Source organism: Nicotiana tabacum, chromosome 4 (assembly GCF_000715075.1).
Source record: "Nicotiana tabacum cultivar K326 chromosome 4, ASM71507v2, whole genome shotgun sequence".
In the NCBI taxonomy this organism is placed as follows: domain Eukaryota; kingdom Viridiplantae; phylum Streptophyta; class Magnoliopsida; order Solanales; family Solanaceae; genus Nicotiana; species Nicotiana tabacum.
The window spans coordinates 125,871,174-125,896,115 of NC_134083.1; the positions used below are offsets into that span (position 1 = coordinate 125,871,174).

A 24,942-nucleotide genomic window follows, 5' to 3' on the forward strand; every position below is an offset into this window, starting at 1 on the left:
CTGCTGAACTTCAGCATTTTAGGAGCTGGAGTTTGTTTAGTATTTGTTCAACTTCAGCTCCTATAGGATGCACTTCAGTGCTTGGGTCCTTTTGGGTAATATTCCAAGCAGTCAACTTGAACTTCCCGTCGTCCATCCTCATACCAGGAAGGAAGGTATCAATGGATTCATCAAAACTTTGCCATAGTGGCTTACCTGACAAATCATCAATTAAACCAAGTTTCCTGAATCCAAGAGCTTCGCTTTATGTGAAGAACAATAAATATCATCTAGAGGAAAGAATAATGTCACCCGAAGAAGAAGGAGGAGGAGGAGGAGGAGGAGGAGGAGAAAGAGGCATGAAGTTATTTAAAAAGTGGGTATAGGTTAAATGGGGGCGACCAAATAGGGCGCCCGTGCAATTTTTACGATAAAAAAGGCCTCACACAACGTAAGGCACACCATAAAACTTTATATTTGGTAGCTAAAAAAATATATAAAATTTATATAATTTTTATATATAACATACAGAATATATATATATATTTTGCTATTATTTTGAAAGCGGCTATACATTATTATTTACATACTTCATCCTACGATTTTTATGCTAAGAAATTACTATTGGGCAATGAGAATGCAGATAGATGGGCTTCATCAGTAGAACAAGCCCATACTAATATAGTAAACCCAATTCAATTGTTAGTAATAATTGAATTAGCCCATAGGGTCCCGTTCCGACCACGTCCTCCTAATAATGAATAGCTGACAATTATCTAACGCGCTTTTATAGAATAAAATTAAAAACCGTAAACCAAACACAACATGCCCACTCGTCAGAAGCAGACTTCAAATAAATATAAATAAAAAGAAAAAGCCAAAAAAAGAAAAAGCAAAAAAGAAGAAGAAAACACCATCACTACACATCACACTTTTCTCACATAAGGGCCTCTGCTTTTTCTTCTTCATCTTTGATGAGCTCTTTGATTTTGACTTAGCTTCACTCTTCTCAGATCAGGTTTATTTTCTATTTTAAACTCTTGATCTATCCATTTTATACCTCAACTTCACTTCCTTTTTTTTTTTTTTTTTTTGGAAAAAAAATTATTTAGGGTTTTTGTTTTATGTATGTATGAATCGAAAGTAGGATTTGACGAATGATGTTTTATCTATATTTTGAAGTGATTATGCATCTAAGTTGTAACAAAGTGGCTTCAATTTTTGAGTGAAGTTGAAGTTATGATGTTCGATCTAGCTGAAAGTTAAGCTTTTTCACCTGAATCGAACTGTATGTTTGCTGCTATGTAGATCCAGTTGCCCCAATTTGGCTGGTTAATTTATTTAATTTTTTTGGAAAAAGGTTTTAAGCTAATAGCTTTGGAACGATCAATTTCCTCTTTCATTTTCTGGGTCATAAATAAAAATTGAATTTTTTATTTATGATATGAGTTTTTATCTTGTTTCATTTTACGTATCAATTTCCTGGGTACTATCAATTTTTTTAAAAAAAATTTTGAAGTAACTAAATTTTTGGTCATAAACAAAAATTTAACCTTTTGCTTTACTATGAGTTTTTACTTGCTTCATTTTACCTTCTAGTCCCTTTGTCCCAAAACGGTGATTAGGAGTACAAGGGTCAAAGCATTCAATCTTTGGTAAAAGTTTGAACAACAATTCTTTAAATCACGAAGTCGTGAATATTTTTTAAAGAAATGTTTGAAATTATTATAGTCTGATCAAGAATTATGCGACCTCAAATAGGAAGTGTATAATATGTAAAATGGGTCCCCTAAGAGGAGTGCTTCTTTTAAAGGTTAATTGGGATTATGCTAGTTGTTTTTGGTCGCAATCGTAGAGCTTTGTCTATTGTAGTTGGGAAAAGGAGAGGAAACGGTCTATTATAGTTTTTACTTTTAATTTCATTTCCATGTTTTGAGCTCTTTTCGTTGAAAAATGGAAAATGGAAAGGGGGTGGAGGAGCAGAGGATTGAAAAAGAAACGTTGTTGTGCTGGTAATTGAGTTCCTTTGTGTTGGCATTTACTTGCTTATTTTTGAACTTGAAAAGTATGATTACTCAAATTTCACCCTACTTTACTGTGGTTTGAAACCTCAAAATATGACTCTCAACGAACAAGGTTTATGCTTTTGTGCATGTCGATTTTATATGAAAATGTTCTATACTTTGTATTTGTAAAGTTTATACTATCCACAGATTCCATCTCTTCTTGACAGCTTGAGTGTGCTTAAAGCTGCTTTAATCAATTAAATTTATTTCCATTGACGTTCAGTTCATTTTACCAGCATGTTATGGTTGATGAAAAGCAAGATTGAGTAAAACCTACAGACTGAAAGTTATAGATTACGTAGAACGAAAGCACATTCCTTTCTTCTTTTAACTTCTGCTTAAATTGTGTTAATGTGTTGTACTGTCTCTTCATACAAGACGAATTTGCTGTGCTTAAGGCCCTTGCTTGATGACCTATTCTACTGTTTGATTTTCAGATTCTGACCTTAGTTGTTTAACTTGTAATGTTCTATGATTGTGTATGCAGGATAGTCTGTCGTGCCGTGTTAGCTGTACTGATATTCTTGTAGTTGTAGCTTTGGAGTCAACCATGTGATGAAGATTGTACCCAGGCCTTCTTAATATGTAAGTTCTATGTTTTAGAATTGGTGTTTCATTTTTATTTAAAAAAAGGAATTTCTGTTTCCTTTTCTATATGTAGTTAATCGACGTTTTATCAAATGATGTTGTAAAGAAAGAGAGAAATGGGATCCTTGCTCTGGCTTCTTTGAACAATTTGCAGTCACAATCTGAAGCTAGAACTATCTTTTAGAGGAACTAGTTTCTTGCATTTTAATGACTTGCGACTTGGCTTTAACAAACCATGCGCATAATTTTTTCTCTTATATTTTTAAAGAAGCAACTGCTCCTTGAATGGTTGGGTTACTAAAATAGTTCTGCTAAGAATCATTTACAAGTGATCAGCACTTGCATATGAGTTTGTGCCTACATTTGTGAGGCTCGGTGTATTGCTTGTACTTCCCTTTGCTCACTGCTCTCATGCATAAGAACTCTACCCAAAGCTTTCTGGATGACATAACTTCCTTTTACAAAAAAAATCAGGAGTGCCTCCACTAGAAATATTCTGGAGAAATGTGGAAGTGGGTAGAGCTTGTCTCGTTATAGATGATGTAAGAACTACAAATGTGGTAGGAATTTCTATTCTAACAGAAAAAACTGTATGCATTAGACATAGCACAAGTGATGAGTAAAACTTGTATAAGTTTGTTTTGTATTTATAAAACTTGCCTTCTCTGTTTCCAATCTCAGAGGTTTATAAGACAGATCAAGACTATAATCGAATAAGAAAATGTAACTATGCCTTCTGGTTGCTATGTCATTCTTGTTCTGCGAAGAGGCTTCACATTGATTTCATCATCAGGCTCTTTAGAATGCTTAGTCTGATTATACTTCGTTTTCCTTCAAATTGCAGACCTGCTTATTCAAAACATCGCCAGATTCAACTCTTTTTGCTACAAACATGTCTGCGTTACCGAAAAGTGATTCTATCCAAATTAGAGAGGTATGGAGCGATAATCTTGAGGAGGAATTTGCTTTGATCCGTGAAATTGTGGATGCCTATCCTTACATTGCCATGGACACTGAGTTCCCTGGGGTGGTGCTTCGCCCTGTTGGCAATTTCAAGCATATCAATGAGTATAACTATCAGACCTTGAAGGATAATGTTGATATGTTGAAGTTGATTCAGTTGGGTCTCACATTTTCCGACGAAAATGGAAACTTACCTATTTGTGGGAGCGAGCGTTATTGCATTTGGCAATTCAACTTCCGTGAATTTGACACAAGTGCAGATATATTTGCAAATGATTCAATTGAATTGCTGATGCAATCTGGGATTGATTTCAAGAAGAACAATGAAATGGGAATTGATGCAAAACGGTTTGGTGAGCTCTTGATGTCTTCTGGAATTGTTTTGAATGATGGGGTCCATTGGGTGACATTTCACAGTGGGTATGATTTTGGATACTTGCTCAAGCTATTAACATGTAGGACTTTGCCGGAAACACAAGCAGGGTTCTTTGATTTGCTTAACGTGTACTTTCCACTGGTTTATGATATCAAACACCTGATGAAGTTCTGTAATAGCCTTCATGGTGGCTTGAACAAGCTGGCGGAACTGTTGGAACTCGAGAGAATCGGTATTTGTCATCAGGCAGGGTCAGATAGCTTACTAACCTCGTGTGCCTTCAAGAAGTTAAAAGATAACTTCTTTAATGGCGCTACTGAGAAGTATGCTGGGGTCCTGTATGGTCTCGGTGTTGAGTATGGATCTGATAATAAATAGACTGACTTTGTGTACTTACTGGAAAATAAAATAGAGAAGGGGTTCAGTGTATGTCGAGCTGGGTAGGTTATGTATCATGTGTCTGTAAGAAATTAATTGTGATAAAGTATTTGTAAGACAGTTTGGACTTTCACTGAGGGTACTCAGTTTCTAATCCATTGTTTATTCAGCTTTGAGCATTTAAGCTAAACAAAGGTTTCTGTTTCGTTCTTTGGCCATTTCCAATTGTGTTGCAGCTTTATCTAAAGGATGCAGAAAAGAAAAGGATTCCCTCGACAAGAAGAAGGGATATAACAATTAGAATTTAGTTGCCAATTTGCCTATACCTTTATCTCTTTCGTGACAATTAGAATTTAGTTGCCCTTGCTTCATGCTTTTTTATACCAAGGGAAGCTGCTGACGCCTTGTTGGGGAATTGGGTGCGCGTACGGAGGAGATAAATGAATAATAACCTCAAGCATTAAAATTGGCAATTTACTTAAAATAAATTACCTTATAAGTACTTGAATAATCTTAAAAGAAAACCTCATGATGTGTCGAGATATTGACTTACTACATGTTCACTAGCTAAATAAAATCTTTATTTATTTATCATTACCTGTGCATAATGCTAGAGAACTTTTTCAAGTCCAGTTCATGTATATGTATCTCTTCCTAAATGACACGATATGGCTTCAGTTCCAGTTTATATAGTTTATCAGGGGCCAATTTTCTTTTATAATGGTAGTCTTCGGGTCAACTTGCGTGCATCTTAATTATTCTACTGAATATCCGTGCTATCTACCAACAACACGTGTATCGAGTAACTCTGTCCATCAACACATGTATTCATCAGATATATCGAGTAACTCTATCCACAAGCATATGTATCTACTGTTTTTTGTTTTTTTTTGTATTACACATTTATTTGCCTTTTCAATATACCTGGGCGTTTCAGGTATGCTCAATGTTCATCGGGGCAGGAAAAAAATATACTAACTTTAGGGATACTCCCTACAGCTTTTTCACAAATAGGTAGACGGTTTTTGACATCATTTATAGTATTAGGTTTATTTCCAAAGTCAAATCATGAAGTTGTATGTATGTGTTGACATTGCTATATTACATAAATTACAAGGATAAGATGATAATTGGAAATTACAAGGATAGGATGATAATTGTAATGGTACAACTCAAAAGTAGGAAATACCAGGAGTAACTCTCTGAACAAAATTTCCTGGAATTTTCTGACCTATAATTACTCAAAACTGTATCTACGAGAAGCCTGACAAGAGCCAATAATCCAAAAAATGAACATATAAGAAAAATAACAATTCCTTTGTTCTCCATGTGTACCTGATTCCTCTGAACCTTTTCCACCTCCTTCCTGCATTTTGATGCAAATGTTAGAATAGCAACACAAGGCAGAAATAATGAGGACCCCTACAAAATATCGAGCAAAAGTAAAACAAATTTGCTTTACTTATGAATCATTATTATGAGAAATTGGCCAGCAGTTCAAAATATTTACTTCTAGCCATCTATAATTCGGTGTTAAACATGAAATCCAGGGGAAATTATACTGTGTCATTCGGCAAAACAAGGAAAGTAATGCAAGCAAATTCACACCGTTACGTTACGTCTGGGGACAAAAAGGAAAAACAAATAGACATCAACGTTACTATGCTAAAATTGTAACAATACATTATTGATGCTTCCTCGCAACATTGATGCTGTATGCATATATGGATTAGTTCATTTCAAATCCTCTAGTTAATGCATGAACTAATATTTCCGTGTTCAAAATTTCAAATACATAATTTCCAGATCAATTCAATGTAGATGGGAGCTTAGGTATCTTATAGTACAATGCTTCCTTTTCAAACTCCTCTTCTTGTGGTGAGGCATAAGTATCAAGTGGCGGGGAAAGTTCTTTTGAAAACTACATTTACCGGACATAAAACATGATTTCTGCACTAACTTTCGTTCGTTCAAATGGTTTCCTACTTCATTATTGTAGAGCAAAGCTCTACTTCACAAAAATGAAATTCCAGTATTTGTTGCTTCTCTATTATAAGAGGGATGATTCCTAGGTCATGTCACTATAATCTGCCTACTATCCTACAATTCAAACTAAAACATTTCCTGAAAGATAACATAAGACGTCATATCTTAAAGGAAGAGAAAGAACAGGATCAGGTCAAATAGAGACCTTATAAGTTATAACATGGCCTATTTAGAACACACTGATTCCATTATTAGGAGAAAAATATACCTGAGAATAGCATTTCCTCTGATAATATCTTCCAGCTGCGTGGAAACAAGGGATTTCCATGATACTAGGTCCGCAACTTCTTTACCCTGAGAGAAGCATTATGATTGAATATTTTGATCAGTAACATTGGCATAAAATTATCAAAAGCTTGTGCCATAGACAAGAATCTAGAGAAAAAAGAGAGCAAAGCTAAGAGGAAGAAATTCACATACTAAGGAATCCTTGCTTTCAGATAAACCCCTTATGTCTGATCTGATATTTTGAAGAAGTGCATCTTTTTCTCCCATTTCAGAATCGAAGTCTTTGAAAATCTTGCCATATCTAGAATTTAACTCTTCCAGATATCGTTCCAAAACTGACAGATTGATATCCAGAGACCGTACTTTTTTCATCAGTATCTTCAGACTGTCGCCGGGCATCCTATTTACCTGTTGATGACGGACTTCTTCCACTTGGTCAGGCACATCAGTTGTCATTACACCCCTTTTAACATCAGATTTTCCAACAGCTAGATCCTTTTCTATTTCATCATCAATATCTTGAACGAATTCACCTTGATTAGAAACATGTTGAGTGGGCACAGATTTCTCGTCACTATTAGTTCGTTCGGGTACAAACAACTTATCTTGATCAAAGATAAGATCCTCAAGCATCTTTTCAACAGCATCAACTCCGTACACCTCCAAAATGCTCAGTGTACAGTAGAACTCTGAACCATAATGGCTTAGAAGATTCAATTTAAGATATCTTACCCATTTTGGCTCTGGAAGAAGAAACCTTTGAGCATGCCTTATATTTCCAGCGGTAAAATTTCCAACTTTGATCCATGTGTCTGTTGGATAAATGGGACTGCCAAGGAGCTCAAAACCTTTTAGGTTAGACGAGTGATGTTCAAAATTTGCAACCTCGACTGTATCCACGAGGGTTTCTTCTGACAGTTCGATGACGACAAACTTCTCCTCAGCTGAGCAAGGATTACGAAGGTACTTGTCCTTATCTCTGCTCAAGATGTTGGAAGCACCTTTTGCTTCCTTGTTGTAAGCCAGGACTTTGGCTCCTTTTGAAGCAGAAGCATAATTATACTCTGATCCTCCAGGCTCTAACCTATGTATTATCCCTCCCGCCTGGCCACTTTTGCCCTGATTTTTTGCGTTAAATGCCTTGTTTTTGAATTCATCAAGACCTGGAGGCACGGCACGAGCAAATCTGTCGGATTTTGAAGCATCCTTTTCTGAACTTGGAGTTGACTCTGGTTTTCCCTCACTAGCCTGCTGTTGATTCGCAGGAACGGGGTTGCTGTTTTGCACAACATCCGGTGTTTCTCCGTTAACTTGATTTTTCCCTGCCTCTGTACATAAAATCTTTGCTGAGTCTTCAGAACTGATTTCCTGTGATGAAGTTTCAGTCTCGGGCAAAGCAGCACAAGTGCCGCTACCATATTGAGGTTTATCTTCATCCCATGATCCTACAGGTACTGGAAAATCTCCAGCTCCATCTAAATCAAACAAATATAACATGTTAAAGGCAAACAATATAGCTTTTACTTTCGAGAAATAGTAATGTCATGTAATGAAAAACAAATTTCAACTTCTAAATTAACTAAACAAAGATGCTAATAAATTAGTCGATTATGCACATATTTGCACAATTTGTATGCATCTTAATCACCCCTTTCCAACAAAGTGGAACCTGCGGACTTAATATCAAACTTAAAAGCAGTTGATGGAACTAACCTTCATTAACATCACCATGACCGATCCACAAGTTCAAAAGGAAAACAAGTGCCCACAGAACAGCAACTGCAGAAAGAGAAACTTTATAAACACGGTTCCTCCCGCAAGTTGTCTTCTCCAAAGCTCTTCTTCTTTGCAGAAGAGCCCTACGTGATCTCTGCATTGCACATCAATCTGATCTGCTATGACTCAATGATTAACAATCGCAAGACAAGCTAGTGAAAAAGGCCTATACCAGAAGAAATAAGACTTTTATACTTATCATCTTTCAAAATGCTGAATTCAGTCACAAGAGAAAATCATAACGATCTCGAGGTAACTCAATGATACATAATTTGACTCAGATTAGGTGCCAAAAAAATTGGGCAAAGATTAGCATTGCAAATTGATCATACCAATCAACTAGTCCAGTCATGTGCTCATAAACTATCAATTTCTAAGAAGTCAAGCATATAGAGTGCATAACAATTAACAAGTGGAAAAATAAAGCAAGAACATGACTCAACACTATACCAAATAAAGCATTTGATGGTCCTTTACTCTTCATCAATCTCACCACAGCTACTAATAACAAAAAAAAAGGGAAATGAAAAGTTTTGCTTCCGGCTAAAGCTTTTACATATATATGCATATTATTGGAATTGAAGCCAATTCTAAATATATACAAGACGAATAAGAATACGGAATTTACTACTCATCTGATATTCCAAATAAAACCAAAACGTACCCAAAAAATGGAAATTTCCCCTTAACACGTATTTGAAGAAGAAAATTAAGGAAAGATCCAAATTTGCTCAGTGACCAGATCATCAGACAGAAATCCCAGAATAGAAAAAAAAAAGATCAAAGAAATTACCAGATAGGAAAGACTCAAATTGTTGAACAGTATATTCAAATTAAACTATGAAAATGGCACATAATTCAGTACAAAGAAAACAAGAAAGCAAGATAAATAAGGCAACAAGTAAACAGGATCACCTGATATCAACTGAAGGATCTTCAAAATCCAAGAAAAAAAGATCCTCAAAATTGCTGAATTCCAATCAAAAAGATCAAAACGGATCTTTTTTTTTTCCTGCTTTTGTCTTTGCCGTTTCAACTCTTGTTTTCGTTTTTATATATTCAGTCTCAGATAATTCCAATCTAACGGCTTTCTCTTACAATCCACTATTCCTTTTTTTGAAAAAGTCTCTCCTCTCTCTCTCTCAAGACTAGGAATTTGAAGAAGAAAAGATGATTTATTTTATACTATCAAAACTATATGACTATTGATAATTTTTCTTTTACCATCACTGTGAATAAATATTTACATATCCACCCTGAATTTTCTGGGTTCTTTTACTACTGTACATATACAGATTGAAGGAGGAAACGATTGCAATTGCAAATGAAAAGGAGTGAGTGGAGAAAGTTTAGGGTAACAGGATGTGTAAATTTTGACAATAACCGTCCAATGATTGAAGATTTAAAAGAGTAAGTGACGTGTAAATGCCAGCTTGGACCGTAGAAAAAGGGCCAGTTGTAGATCTGATGAGCTGGAATCAGCCAGGAAAAACGTAATCGGCGCACAAAACGAGTTTTCCATTCAGAGTACACTACGTGGGACGTGGCCTCCCCCTTTCTGCTGTCTGCCCACTGCCACTGCTCACTTTCCGTAAATCACCAGATACGACTATTAATTTATCGGAAAAGGGCCAAAAATGGTCATTTCGAATTTGAAATGACTTAAAAATATCTTTCGTTAATTTTTTGGTCCGTAATTATTTATAATATTTATTTTTTGATTTAAACTTATCCCTATATCTAATAGAAGGGGCCAACAATACCCCTAACGTATTGAAAATGGCTCAGACATACCCTCGTTAACCTTTTGGTCCGCAAATGCCCCCAACGTTTGTTTTTTGGCTCAAACTTACCCCTATATCTAACAGAACTAACCTGATCAATTTTTTAACTTTAACTTCGCCATGTGACATTTTCTTAATCCGCCACGTGTATTATTTGTATTAAATAAACCCAACTGTATCTTTTAAAATACCCAACGACCCTGACTCGCTCCTATATATTTAGACGGTCTGCTAAAAATAATTACATTTGCTAGTTAAATATATAAAAAATATACATTGATTATATATAAAAATATGTATATTATACATTAATATTTTAATATATATTTTACATGATATTATTTTTAGGAGAAATTATACGGTGTAGTTTTCCCTTCAAATTTTGCAAATCTTAACAAGTTTAACAAATATAAATTTTAATTTGCAAACATAAAAATGATAATGTTCTATTTATATGATTCTAAAGGAGAAGCAAAGAAACATATGGAAAGAAATTATTTAAAGCCTTTAATTATATACATATCCAGCTGCTTAGCATATTAATGGACTTCACATGATCTTTTCAATGGGAACTAATAGTGTTTTAATATATAACGATAGAGCTAAAATATTAGGAAAAACTGTCGTTCCATTGTCTGATTTGCTTAATAAATTGAGTAATAGATCATAATTAATAGGAAAAACTACACCGTATAATTTCTCCTAAAAATAATATCATTTAAAATATATATTAAAATATTAATATATAATATAAATATTTTTATATATAATAAATGTATATTTTTTATATATATTTAACTAGCGAATGTAATTATTTTTAGCCGACCGTCCAAATATATAAGAGCGGGTCAAGGTCGTCGGATATTTTAAAAGATACATGTAGGTTTTATTTAATACAAATAATACATGTGGCGGATTAAGAAAATACCAAATGACGAAGTTAAAGTCAAAAAATTGGCCAGGTTAGTTCTGCTAGATATATGGGTAAATTTGAGTCCAAAAATAAACGTTAGGGGCATTGCGGACTAAAAGGTTAATGAAGGGTATTTTTGAACCATTTTCAATACGTTAGGGGTATTGTTGACCCTTCTGTTAGATATAGAGGTAAGTTTGAGCCCAAAAACAAACATTAGGGGCATTTGCGGACCAAAAAGTTAACGAAGGATATTTTTGAACCATTTTCAATACGTTAGGGATATTTTTGGCCCTTTTCCGTTAATTTATTGATTTTCATATACGAAAGTTTTTGACTAGACATAAATTTTAAAAAGAGTATTAACCTTTTTTTTTTTTTTTGATATTTAAGTTAAATATATGCAAAATTTCAAAATTATTCTTTTAAAGGAGCGATAGCGAGAGTTTTATATGTTTACTATTTTCCATCTCCCAATAGAAGAATGTAGTTTTAATTCAAGTTCGTGCGAAACGAATATTATGTCATCATAAGATTTTTTTTTTTTTGTGACAGATTAATAATGAAATTGTATCACTTGAGTTAAGACAAAGGAAAACTACAAGCTATATTCATTTATAAGTAACTCATTACAAAAATTGGCCAATTCATAATATATTATTAATATTAGCCAAATATTACTAATATTAGCCAATTAGCCATTTGTAGCAAAAAAATATCAAATTTTTACTTTCTTTTGAGTGAGTGTTATTAGAATAGATTGAGTACATCTTAAGAAGATTGAATATCAGTTTTGGGATGATTTGGTAAAGTTTTGAGGTGGTTTGAATTGAAAATTCGAAGTAAAAACTGAACATGAAAAAAACTGATATGTGTATCACACTATGTATCAATTGTATATCACATATGTAATCATATTTGTATCAATTGTGTATCACATGTATATCCATGTATACCTGTTGCGTGATACATGTTTAATACATGTGTCACAGAAGAATTTTTTGAATTCGATTTAATTACGAATTTTGATATAAAACCAATCCAAATCACCTCCAATCTTCCTCAAATTTTGTATATTGACTTATCTATATGTTTTCAATGAATTTCAACTATACCCATTGAAAAAGTTCCTTTTTTTGCTTAGTTTTTTTTTTTTTTTTTTTTTTTTGTATTTCATCACTTTATTTGCTACCTTATTCATAAAATTTCCTTTCCGTCTTGCACCTAATGTTGTTGATTATTCTTAAAAATATGTAAGGTGATTTTTGCATGTGGTTCTTTGAGAGAAAGAACCTTATTTATTTAGTTTTTTAATTTTTATATGTGTTTGGTTAGTTTTTTTAAGTGTATGACTAATGGCTAGAGGTTGGTAAGTTAAGACTTATTTGGAACATTTTTGTAAGGTTCCTTGAGACAAATGAATACTATTTTCTAAATCTGCTTAGTCACGATTCATCATTCATAATCGGCTGAGCATAAATACTATTTCAATATTAGCCAATAATCATAATCATTTGAATTTCAATATTTGCATTTTAAATAATATCAAAATATTAGTTTAAAGTTATAGTTTAAGTAAATATATATTTCCACTCAAAAAATGTTAAATTCAAGTATTCTGTTTACAGTACAAAGATTGTTAGAGCTTAGTAAAGGGTAAACTTTGGTTGAGGATCTCTGACACTGAAAGTCAAACTATGAGGGTAAGTACCCTTTGGATTGTCGGGATGTTATTGGTGTTCAAATGTTATTACTCCATGAGAAATGATAATTTTCCTATTGCCACGTGTCATTCAAGGATTGGTCATAGCCTGTCATTACGTGTCATCAAATCTCCGTTGTCTTTCCGTTGTTCACGTTCCTACTACAATAGAGAAGCATATTGAGTTTTTTGCCGTACCTTATATTTGAGGGTAAGTCTATTTTGATCCATTAAATGTAGTCATGAGTATTTTTAGTCCTTTGAGTATAATAAAGTGGAGCACATTTAGTCTTACTTACATAATGTGTTCAAAAACTAACGGTGTTACCCAACTCTGATTCATGAAGTAAATTTTTTGCTCCGGAACAAAACGTTTACTCTCTTTTTATTGGATAATGCAAATTATCATTTTAATTTCTTATTTTTAAATAATATCTTCTAAAATTTTGACCTTGAAAATATTCCTTTTTGTGCCAGTTTTCAATGAGAAAATGACAATATATAGCCGCTATAAAAATAATAGTCGAAAAATATATATATATATATATATATATATATATATATATATATATATATATATATACACACACACACACACACACACACACACACACAAAAATTATACAAATTTTATATACTTTTTACGCTACCAAATACAAATAGTTTATGGCACGGGTTAAAAGTGATAATACAACCTGGTTATTCGTTTGCTTCAATAATATGCCTAGAAGTGATCCTGTCAACTCTAGCTTTTTCAAATTTTAACTTTTCTTTTTGGAAAAATCAACCGAAATTTTTAAATGTATATATATACAAAAAAAAATACAAATTATATATATATTTTTCTGCTATTATTTTTACAGAGGCTATACAATGTCATTTTCTCATTAAAAACTGGCACAAAATGGGATATTTTCAAGGTCAAAATTTTAGAAGATATTATCTAAAAATGAGAAATTAAAGTGATAATTTGCGTTATCCAATAAATGGAGGAAACATTTTGATTCAGAGCAGAAGATTTGCTTCATGAATCAGAGTTGGGTAACACCGTTAGTTTTTGAACATATTGTGTCAGTGAGACTAAATGTGCTCCACTTTAGCATACTTAAGGGACTAAATATGCCCAGAGTTATATTTGAGAGACCAAAATAGACCTACCCTCAAAGATAAGAGACAATATTGATAAAAAAACTCGAAGCATATTTATGATCGTATGTTTTCCACCACAAAGAAGTTTATTAATTTGTACTTCAAATACTCAAGTTTTCAGTTTCAACTCCAATATTGTTCAAATGCCTTTATATTACATTCTAACACGTAGTTGTATCAGTTCTATTTACCTTTTGACACACTTTTTCAAGGGTAAGTTAAGGCAATGAGCATTTGCAAATTAAAACTGATAAATAAGGTTGAATCTGTCGAAAAAATTATTTTTGATGTGAATTGGTATCTCTAAAAACACGGTCAAAATAATGTCACCAAATATTAAATAGTCGCTTCACATTGTTAAACAATCATTGAAAATAAATGTTGTGCTAGAATTTTCTTTCTTAGAAAGTTGTTGTATAGCAAATGGAAGTGCTTTTTACAACGTAGGCATAATTTGCAAAGGAAAAAAATCAGTTACATTCGTAGGCATAATTTACGCCACGTGCTCACAGCACGAGAGGAATTGCGCCAAGAGCAATATTGCAATAAGCAACTTTGTCAACGTAGTGTTTGGATTGTTTTTTAAGTTCGTAAGATAAGTTTTTAAGTTCTTTTTAACTTTTTCAGTGTTTGACAAAGTTAAAAAATAATTAAAATAAATTAAAATCGCTTAAAACAAACAAAAAATAATAAGCCGAACAACCCAACTTATTACTTTTTAGCTTAAAAGCTATTTATGCTGAAAAGTCAATTTTTTCAAGTCAATCCAAACGGACTCGTAATCTTCGCTATTCTAAACCCAGTCATGAGTCAAGAGCTTGTCTACGAATATCCGAATCTCAAATTAGTGAAGATGAGTGAATAGTGATTGTGTTATTAAAAAATGAGAGTTGTTGGAAGTTGGAACATAGACTAGCATGGAATTTTTTTAAATATTGATGGCCATGCTACTTCAGCTAAATTGACATTGAATAGCACACCAAATCATATCATGTAATATATTACCACTATTACCAATATAATTTCATGAATTTGGATATTTTCCTTTGAATATTCATGTCAACTGGGGGGGTTGGGGGAGGGGGGTTGAATTGAATTTTGTGAAGAGAAAATGAATTGTGGGAGTGTGTGGCTTGAACTATTGCTTGGTTTGTGTAGATATGTGTCTGCCACATGAAAATTTATAATTAAATCCAATTACAGAATCAAGATCTGAGCCAAATTAAGCAAGGGCGACCAGATTGTGCCAACACTTGTTTACTAGCTAAAGAAAAAAAAATTCATTTAGGGCTCCATCGATGCTAAGAGAAAACTACATCTTCTATACTTAAAAACGATCTTTCCTCAAACTGCTCTGGTGGGTAAATAATAGTAAAATCGTATACGAAGGCTCTCAAAATATTTCAAGCATTCCTTAAATAGATAATAGTAAGGATTAACGGATAAGCAGAGTTAAAGCTTATTACCAAAATGAGAGAGGTTATATAGATATTTGGCCAAGCTTAAGAGGATACATTCAAACTTTTAGCATGTAAAGAAAAAAAAGGAACCGAATGCTAGCGTGAATGGAATCATTTTTTTCTAAGAAAATAGATTAGGGAATGGATACGTAAAGAAATTGTAACGATCCAGACAGTTTTTAGTTCTATAATCCCATTCCTTTATTTGATGATTCCCATCGGTTATTTTGTTAATTTATGACTTGTGCGTATGAATGATTTAATTTTCGAAGGGTTTGGGAGTGGTTTGAAATACTTAGTTCCTAGCTAGAGGTTTAAGATTGAAGAGTTGACCAAAGTCAGCATTATGATCAAACGACTCCGGATTGGTGATTTTAAGATTCCATTAAGTTCATATGATAATTTTGAACTTGTACATATGCTCGGTTCGGGTCTCAGGTGGCCCGAAGTCGATTCGACACTTCTAGTCGAAAGTTGAAATTTTAAAATTAAGAAATTTGAGATTTTTGGTTTGATGCCTGATACTTGGCTTTGATTATATATCATAATTCCCTATAGATTTTCACAGATAAATCAAGAATTTAAAGAGAGAAATTTGATGTTTTTGTCTAAAACTGTCACGACCCAAAATCACCTACCGGTCATGATGGCGCCTAACACACTTGCTAGGCAAGCCAAACATAATAAAAGCGGAATAAGATAACATGAATAATGAGAATGATACATGTCTAAAGCCAATAACATAAAAATAACAGCGTCGATACATAACAATCCCTCATAATTGGTAAATATAGAGTCATGAGCTCTAAAACGGAAGTACAAATATGGAATATAGATTAAAATATTGTCTGAATGAAAAAAATAGTACATAAGTTAAAAGAGACGCCAAAGACTGCAGTCGAAATGCAGTTCTACCTCGTCTCTTTGCCAATCCCCAGCAACGAATCACAAATAACCACGGCTCGGTCAAACACCCGGATTTGCACAATTAAGTGCAGAGTGTAGTATGAGTACAACCGACCCCATATACTCAGCAAGTATCATAACTAGCCTCAGCGAGGTGATAGAGGCAGGAATCATTAATGATACTCGCTAATAACCTGTACAGTCCATAAACCTCACATGTACACAACAAATAATAATATCAAGTCATAAACTACAGATAAATCTTCCACGGTGCACAAAGATAACATACCATGCTCTATTTCGGTAAACAATCCAGCATTAAGAAAAAATATGCAAAATAAGGCATGTATATATTCCTGATCTAGCATATAGAGAAGATGTGCGAATAAAACATGTATACATCCAAGCAAAATTGCAAGTAGAGAAGAAGTGCAATAACCACAACACACATTGGCCAATTTTTCTCTTATCGCATGTACACTATCAAGAGAGAAACATGGGAGGGTGATCCTAGGGGGATGAATCCATATCCACATGTTACACGGACAACTCACGTGCATATATAACCACCGCACGGACAACTCACATGCTAATATAACTCAGATCCGCATGGACAACTCACGTGCTATCAACCCAGTCCATATCACACAGAAAGCATATATAAAATACATGTACATGAATAATGGATATCAATTTACATACTCATGGAATGATATAAGTGACATGCTAAAGTGTAAGCATGTACGAAGTGTGCTACCACAGTTCTAGTTAGGCGGTTACACCACAAGAATAGCAACTAACACGTTAGAACAGGAGATCAATCAACAAATGATATCTAACATGATTCCAAATAGCTGATGAAGGGAATACAACATAAGAAGTATGATAACATGAAGCCTAGCAATTGATTTAAGGCATATAATAGCCTAAACACTACGCCGAGCATGGATAAGACCCCGGTGTACGCACATGGGCTCAATCCCCTCATATGTGTGCCACCCATAGCACGTAGCTATCACTAATAACTCACGCAACTAGTGCCTCAACCAAGTTTAGGTAAGATACTTACCTTAAGCAAGCTAAATCATTACTCTAGAAAGCGCTTCCCGCGTGAATCAACCTCCGTACGGCTTGAATCTAGCCAAAATAACTTAACAATATCAGTAGAAGCCATAAAAAATAACCCCAAACAATAAAGCTAAGATCTTGATACAATTATATAAAGTCAACCCAAAAATTCCACCCCGGGCCCACATCCTGAAACTCGACAAAACTCACAAATTTCGAACACTCAATCCAATATGAGTCCAAATATGTGTGTTTCATACAAATACAAGCTCAAATCGACCCTCAAATCATCAATTTTCACTCTCTAAAACCATAGTCAAAAATCTCCCCATATTCTACCTTTATTTCACATAAACTAGGTGTAATAGTCCGTGGGTAATCAATATCTAACATCAAAATCAAGTAAAATACACTTACCCCTTCAGTTATAGTGAGAGAGCCTCCAAAAATCGTCTCTTGCCGAGTTCCACAACTCCAAATAATGAGAAAATGGACAAATTCTTTGAACTAATATTTTGCCCAGCATTTCCCCATTTGGGGACAAACTGCCGCATCTGCGGCTTCGCTTTTGCGAACAAAATCTCACATTTGTGTGTCCCACTTAAACTCCCGACCTACCGCATCTGCGATCCCTCCCCCGCATCTGCGGGCTCGCTTCTGTGCCCCAACTTTCGCATCTGCGCTCCAACTTTCGCATCTGCGGACTTCCCCTTGCCCCCAGCCCAGTCCGCTTCTGCGGTTCGAGAACACAAGACTTAACAATCTTTAGCAATGCCCATATAACTCAAAATAATTTGAAATCAATTCGGAATACACTCGAGGCCTCCGTGACCCCGTCCAATCACAACAACTTATCCCAAAATATAACACGAACCTACTCGTGAGCTCAAATCACTCAAAACAATATCAAAATCACGAATCACACCTCAATTCAAGACTAAGGAACTAATGAACTTTCAAAACTCATGCCGAACCACATCAAATAAACTCGAAATGACCTCAAATTTTGCATACGAGTCCTAAATAACACAATGGACCTATTCCAACTCCCGAAACCAAAATCCGAATCCGATATCAACAAAGTCAACTCCTGGTCAAGCCTATGAACCTTCCAGCCCTTTAACTTTTTAACTTTCGCCAAATAGAACCAAATCAACCTAGGAACCTCCAAATCTAAATCCGGACATAAACCTAAGTCCACGATCACCATATGAAACTATTGGAATCATCAAAATACCATTCCGAGTTTGTCTACACAAAAGTCAAACTCCGGTCAATTTTTACACCTTAAGCCTCCAACCAAGGGACTAAGTGTCCCAATTCAACCCAAAACTCTCCCGAAACCAAACCAACCAATTCTGCTAGTCACATAATCATAAATACATATATGTAAAGCATCAAATGGGGAAAAACAGGCTGAAATACTCAAAATAATCGATCGGGTCGTTACATTCTCCCCTCTTAAACAAATATTTATCCTCGAACGAGTCTAGAATCATACCAGGGGTCTAAAAAAGGTAAGGATATCTACTCCGCATCTCCTGATCGGTCTCCCAAGTAGCCTCCTCGACTGGCTGACTCTTCAATGAACCTTCACCGATGCTATATTCTTAACTCAACCTTCAAACCTACCGGTCCAAAATGGCCACTGGCTCCATATCATAAGTCAAATTCTCGTCCAACTGCACCGTGCTGAAGTCCAATACATGTGACGGATCCCCATAGTAATTCCGGAGCATGGAAACATAAAATATTGTGTGAACTCCCGATAGACTAGGTGTCAAGGCAAGTTTGTAGGCCACCTCTCCAACTCTCTCTAGCACCTCAAAAGGACCAATATACCGAGGGTTCAACTAGCCCTTCTTGCCGAACCTCATCATGCCCTTCATGGGCGAAACTCTGAGTAGATCCTTCTCACCTACCATATATGTCACATCACGAACCTTCCTGTTAGCATAACTCTTCTACCTATACTACGCTGTATGAAGCCGCTCCTGAATCAAGTTCACCTTATCCAAAGTATCTCGAACTAGATCAGTGCCCAACAACCTAGCCTCCCCAGGATCAAACCAACCAATCGGAGAATGACATCGCCTCCCATACAAGGCCTTATAAGGAGCCATATGGATACTCGATTGATAGCTATTGTTGTAGGCGAACTCTGCATTAATCAAGAACTGATTCCATGATCCCTCGAAATCAATAGCACAAACCGCCCGTCCATCCGGGGATGAAATGCCGTATTCAACTCCACATGTGTGCCCAACTCACACTGCACTGCTCTCCAAAAATGCGACATATACTGAGTGCTTCGATTTGAGATAATAGATACGGGCATACCATGAAGGCGAACAGTCTCACGAAGATAAATATGAGCCAGCTGCTCTGAAGAGTAGGTAGTCATGACTGGAATGAAGTGTGTAGACTTGGTTAGTCTGTCTACATTGCCCCACACTACATCAAATCTCCTCAAGGTCAATGGAAGTCCAACCACAAAATTCATAGTGATACACTCCCACTTCCTCTCCGAAATATCTAGCCTCTGAAGCAAACCACCAGGTCTCTGATGATCATACTTAACATGTTGACAGTTCAAACACCGAGCAACATACTCAACAATATCCTTCTTCATCTTCTGCCACCAATAGTACTGCCTCAAATCATGATACATTTTTGTGACACCTAGATGAATGGAATACCGCGAACTATGGGCCTTCTCAGGTATCAACTCTCACAACCCATCCACATTAGGCATACAAATTCGGCCCTGAAGCCTCAACACACCATCATCACAAATAGTAACCTCCTTAGCATCACCATGCTAAATCGTGTCCCTTAGGACAAGCAAGTGGGGATCATCATACCAATGTGTCTTGATGTGCTCAAAAAAGGACGACCGGGATACAACATAGGCAAGAACCCTGCTAGGCTCCGAAATATCCAACCTCACGAACCTGTTGGCCAAAGCCTGAATATCCAAAGCTATCAGTCTCTCCCCAACTGGGATAAAAGAAAGACTCCCCATTCTCCCAGCCTTCCTACTCAAAGCGTCGACCACCACATTGGCCTTCCCTGTATGGTAAAGAATAGTAATATCATAGTCCTTTAGTAGCTCTAACCACCTCCGTTGCCATAAGTTCAGATCCTTTTGCTTGAACAAGTACTGAAGACTCCTATGATACGTGAACACCTCACAAGACACAACGTAAAGATAATGCCTCCAAATCTTGAGCGCGTGAACAATGGATGCTAACTCCAAATCATGTACTGAGTATTTCTTCTCATAAGGCTTCAACTGACACAAAGCATAAGTAATCACTCTACCATCCTACATCAACACACACCCAATGCTGACCTATGAAGCATCATAATAGACTGTATAAGAACCCGATCCTGTAGGCAAAATCAGAACTAGAGTTGTAGTCAAGGCAGTCTTGAGCTTTTGAAAGCTCTCCTTACACTCATCAGACCACTTGAATGGGGAACCCTTCTACGTTAATCTAGTCAATGGGGATTCTATAAATGAAAATCCCTCCACAGATAATACCCAGCCAACCCAAGGAAACTCGGGATCTCTGTAGTAGAAGACGGTGTGGGCCAACTTTGAACTGCCTCAATCCTTTTTGGATCCACCTTAATCCCCTCGCTGGGCACCATGTGACCCAGGAATGCCACCGAGTGTAACCAGAACTCACACTTGGAGAATTTAGCATATAGCTCCTTCTCTCTCAAAGTCTGGAGAATGATCCTCAAGTGCTGCTCATGCTCCCCCTGACCGTGAGAACACACCAATATATCATCAATAAAACTATGATGAAGGAATCCAGATAAGGCCGAAATATGTTGTTCATCAAGTGCATGAAAGTTGCTGGGGCATTGGTTAGCCTAAAAGACATCACCAAGAACTCATAGTGGCCATAACGGGTCCTAAAAGCCATCTTAGGAATTTCTGAAGCCCTTATCTTCAACTGATGGTACCCCAATCTCAAGTCAATCTTCGAGAATACCCTAGCACCCTGAAACTGATCAAATAAATCATCAATATACAGTAGTGGGTACTTGTTCTTGATAGTAACCTTGTTCAACTACCTGTAGTGAATGCACATCCTCATAGAACCATCTTTCTTCTTCATAAATAGAACCGTTGCACCCCAAGGTGACACATTAGGCCTGATGAAACCCTTATCAAGCAATTTTTGTACCTGTTCCTTCAATTCCTTCAACTCCACCCCATGCGATATGGTGGAATAGAGATGGGCTGAGCTCCCGACACCAAATCAATACCAAAATCCAGAGGTGGAGTCAATATTTAAAGCTTGTCTGTTCGAGATTCTAGTTCGTTTATTTTACTGGGTGTTAAATGATTTATACATATTTAATAAATTTTTAAGATAAATACACGGTTTGGACCAAAGTTACTACTAGGTTTTGCCAAATCTGCAAGTCCTATTCTAGCTCCGCCCCTGCCAAAATCAATATCCTTATTAGGTGGCATGCCCGATAGGTATGCAGGAAACATATATGGGAACTCCCTCATTACTGGAACTGACTCAGCAGTAGGGGTATCAGCATAAACATCTCTCACGAAAGCCAAATACGCCAAACACCCCTTCTCAACTATCCATTGAGACTTCAAATATGAAATCACTCTACTAGGAGTGTGACCAAGAGAACCTTTCCACTCCAAATCAGGAAATCCCGACATCACCAATATCACAATATTAACGTGACAATCAAGAATAGCATGGTACGGAGATAGCTAATCCATACTCAAAATCTCCTCAAAATTAACCATGCTGAGCAACAAAAGATCGACCCTAGTCTCATAACCCCCAATGGTAACTACACATGACCGATATACACAATCCACCATAATAGAATCACCCACCGCTTTAGATACATGAAGATACATATATAAAGAATCACGAGGCATATCCAAATAACGAGCAAAATAAGATGACACATAAGAGTAAGTGGAACAAAGGTCAAATAAAACTGAAGTATCTATGTGGAATATTGAAACGATACTTATGATCACGATGTCAGAAGTAACTGCCTCTGACCTAGTGGGAAAAGCATTGCAACAAGCCTGTCCACCACCTGACTAACCCCCCTATGGCTACCTCGAGCGGACTGAGCCCCACCCTTAGCTGGTTGTTCGGGTGGTGTAGCTACTGATGCCGTAACCATAGGCTGTGTGATCTTCTATGGTGCAGTACTAAGAAGTCTGGGGTAATCCCTCTTGATATGACCTAAGTCTCCACACTCGAAACAACCCTTCCTCTGACGAGATTGCTGACCCTGCGATTGACCATGACAAACCGAATAACTGCCTGAGGAACCTTAAGCAGATGAAGTACAGTAAGAACTCTGTGCCAGCATTGCACTAAATGATGACTGAACTAAGCGAGCACTGTATGAACTGTGGCTAACTAAAGAACCACGGGGAATTTGACGAGCTGCCTGAGTCGGCCTAAAAAGACGACCTCTGTTGTAATGTGGCTGGCCTCCAGATGAGGCACCACCAAATCCACCTGAACCATGGGACCTCTTGGCCTCCCACTCCTCCCTCTCAAGCCTGCGAACATGCTCCAAGTGTCTAACAATCTCAACCACCTGATTAAATCTAGCATCCGTCTCAGACTCTCGAGCCATATATTGTAAACCATAGTTGAGGCCATTATTGAACCTCTTGATCCTCTCCCTCTCAATAGGGACCAAAAATGCTGTGTGATGTGCCAAATCCGTGAATCTCATATCATACAAAGTCACAGTCATGCCCTTTTGGCGTAGATGCTAAAAATTTCTACGCGGCTCCTCTCTACAAATCTGTGGAACAAACTTCTCTAAGCTGGCCTGCTTGACTCATAGGTCTGCCACCACTTGTAGGATGGCCTATGAGATTAAAAGTAGTGAAGTCAACTCCATTGGAGTCCATGATGCCCACTATGCGAAGCATCTGGTGACACTAATCAAGAAAACCCTGAGAATCCTCTAAATCTCCTCCACTGAACTGGGGGGGACAAAGTCTCTAAAACCACTCTAACCTTTTCTGCTCCTCATCAGTCAAAGAAGGTCCAACCTCGGCCCTAGCAGCAACTACTGGCTGAACTGGCAACACCCTTGGTGTCTGATAACCGTGAGCTAGCTGCTCCGATGTACGGGCGGCGGGAGTCTGGGCTCCTCCCCCAGCCTGAGAGGTAGCTGGTGCAGCTGGTATCATGCCTGCCTGAGCCAAGCTCGTGTACACACTCAAAATCTGGGCCAAGGTCTCCTGAAGTCCAGGCATAACAACAGGTATGCCGGTGTTTGAGCTGGTCCCACCGCCTCAACAGTATCCTGAACCTTCTCCTCCACTGGAGCAACTGGTGGCTCCATATGTGCTGTTCTAGATGTAGTGCGGGCCCTGCCTAGAGGCTGTGGTGCCTTTCCATCTGATCTGGCTGAGCGTGTCCTCATCATCTATGAGAGAATAGAAGAGTAAAGGTTAAAACTTCAGAAATAACAAATTTGCACGACAAGAATGCAGGAAAGTAAAGATTTTCCTAACAGTTCGGTAGCCTCTCGAAGATAAGCACATACGTCTCCATACCGATCCGCAAGACTCTACCAAACTTTCTTATGACCCATAATACCTATGAACCTAGGGCTCTGATACCAACTTATCATGACCCAAAACCACCAACTGGTCGTGATGGCGCCTAACGCAATTGCTATACAGGACAAACATAATAAAATCAGAACAAGATAATAGGAATAATGAGAATAATACAAGTCTAAAGCCAATAACATAAAAATAATAACATTGATACATAACAATCCCCTAGAACTAGTAAATACAGAGTCAAGAGCTCTAAAATGGAAGTACAAGTATGAAATACAAAGTAAAATACTGTCTGAATGAAAGCAACAATACATAAGTGAAAAGAGACACTAGATACTACAACCGAAATACAGTTCTACCTCGTCTCTTTGCCAAACCTCAACAATGAATCATAGCTAACCACGGCTCGGTCCAATAACTATATCTATACAATTAAGTGCAGAGTATAGTATGAGTACAACCGACCCCATATACTCAGCAAGTATTAAAGCTAACCGAGGTAATAGAGGTAAGAATCATTAATAATACTCGTTAATAACCTGCATAGTCCATAAACTTCACATGTACATAAAAAATAATAATATCAAGTAAAAAATTACAGTTAAAGCCTCCACAATTCACAAAAGTAATGTAACATGCTCTGTTTTAGTAAACAATCCAGCATATAGAGATGATATGCAAAATAAGGCATGTATACAATTCTGATCTAGCATATAGAGAAGATCTGCGAATAAAACATGTATACATCCAAAGGAAATTACAAGTAGAGAAGAAATGCAATAACCACAACACACATTGGCAAGTTTTCCTCTTACCGCGTGTACAACATTAAGAGTGAAACGAGAGAGGGTGACCCTAGGAGGATGGATCCTTATTCACATGCCGCACGGATAACTCACGTGCATAAATAATCACCGCACGGATAACTCATGTGCTAACATAACTCAGATCCACAC

At 36.5% G+C, this 24,942-nt stretch overlaps 2 protein-coding genes across 7 annotated transcripts; one reads left to right on the forward strand and one right to left on the reverse strand.

Annotated features, from left to right (window-relative positions):
* Positions 1-795: 795 nt before the first annotated feature.
* On the forward strand, positions 796-4,544 carry LOC107826326 (putative CCR4-associated factor 1 homolog 7). Of its 2 annotated transcripts, none has more exons than XM_016653287.2 (3): positions 796-997; positions 2,533-2,630; positions 3,478-4,544. In XM_016653287.2, exon 3 carries the CDS (start codon positions 3,526-3,528, stop codon positions 4,348-4,350), a length of 825 nt encoding a protein of 274 aa, XP_016508773.1. In that variant the 5' UTR covers positions 796-997; positions 2,533-2,630; positions 3,478-3,525; the 3' UTR covers positions 4,351-4,544. The 2 variants fall into 2 exon arrangements, with proteins under 2 accessions (XP_016508773.1, XP_075108504.1); XM_075252403.1 differs by having other exon boundaries at positions 918-1,991.
* An 828-nt stretch (positions 4,545-5,372) lies between these two features.
* Positions 5,373-9,698, reverse strand: LOC107826324 (SUN domain-containing protein 4-like). 5 transcript variants are annotated; one of them, XM_016653286.2, is made up of 5 exons: positions 9,316-9,698; positions 8,338-8,511; positions 6,817-8,099; positions 6,605-6,690; positions 5,373-5,716 (listed from the first exon to the last, which is right to left on the reverse strand). In XM_016653286.2, the coding sequence occupies exons 2-5, from the start codon at positions 8,498-8,500 to the stop codon at positions 5,488-5,490; spliced, it is 1,761 nt and encodes a 586-aa protein (XP_016508772.1). In that variant the 5' UTR covers positions 8,501-8,511; positions 9,316-9,698; the 3' UTR covers positions 5,373-5,487. The 5 variants fall into 5 exon arrangements, with proteins under 5 accessions (XP_016508772.1, XP_016508771.1, XP_016508770.1 ...); XM_016653285.2 differs by having other exon boundaries at positions 8,338-8,516; XM_016653284.2 differs by having other exon boundaries at positions 8,338-8,566; positions 9,316-9,658.
* Between the last annotated feature and the right edge of the window lie 15,244 nt (positions 9,699-24,942).

Bases quoted from the DNA above. Each gene is read 5' to 3' on its own strand.
- LOC107826326 (XM_016653287.2), top strand. From the start codon at position 3,526: ATGTCTGCGTTACCGAAAAGTGATTCTATCCAAATTAGAGAGGTATGG.
- LOC107826324 (XM_016653286.2), bottom strand. From the start codon at position 8,500: ATGCAGAGATCACGTAGGGCTCTTCTGCAAAGAAGAAGAGCTTTGGAG. The intron at 6,691-6,816 runs GTATGTGAATTT...TGCTTCTCTCAG, and splicing joins CTGAAAGCAAGGATTCCTTA to GGTAAAGAAGTTGCGGACCT. The intron at 5,717-6,604 runs GTATATTTTTCT...ATCAAAATGCAG, and splicing joins AGAGGAAATGCTATTCTCAG to GAAGGAGGTGGAAAAGGTTC.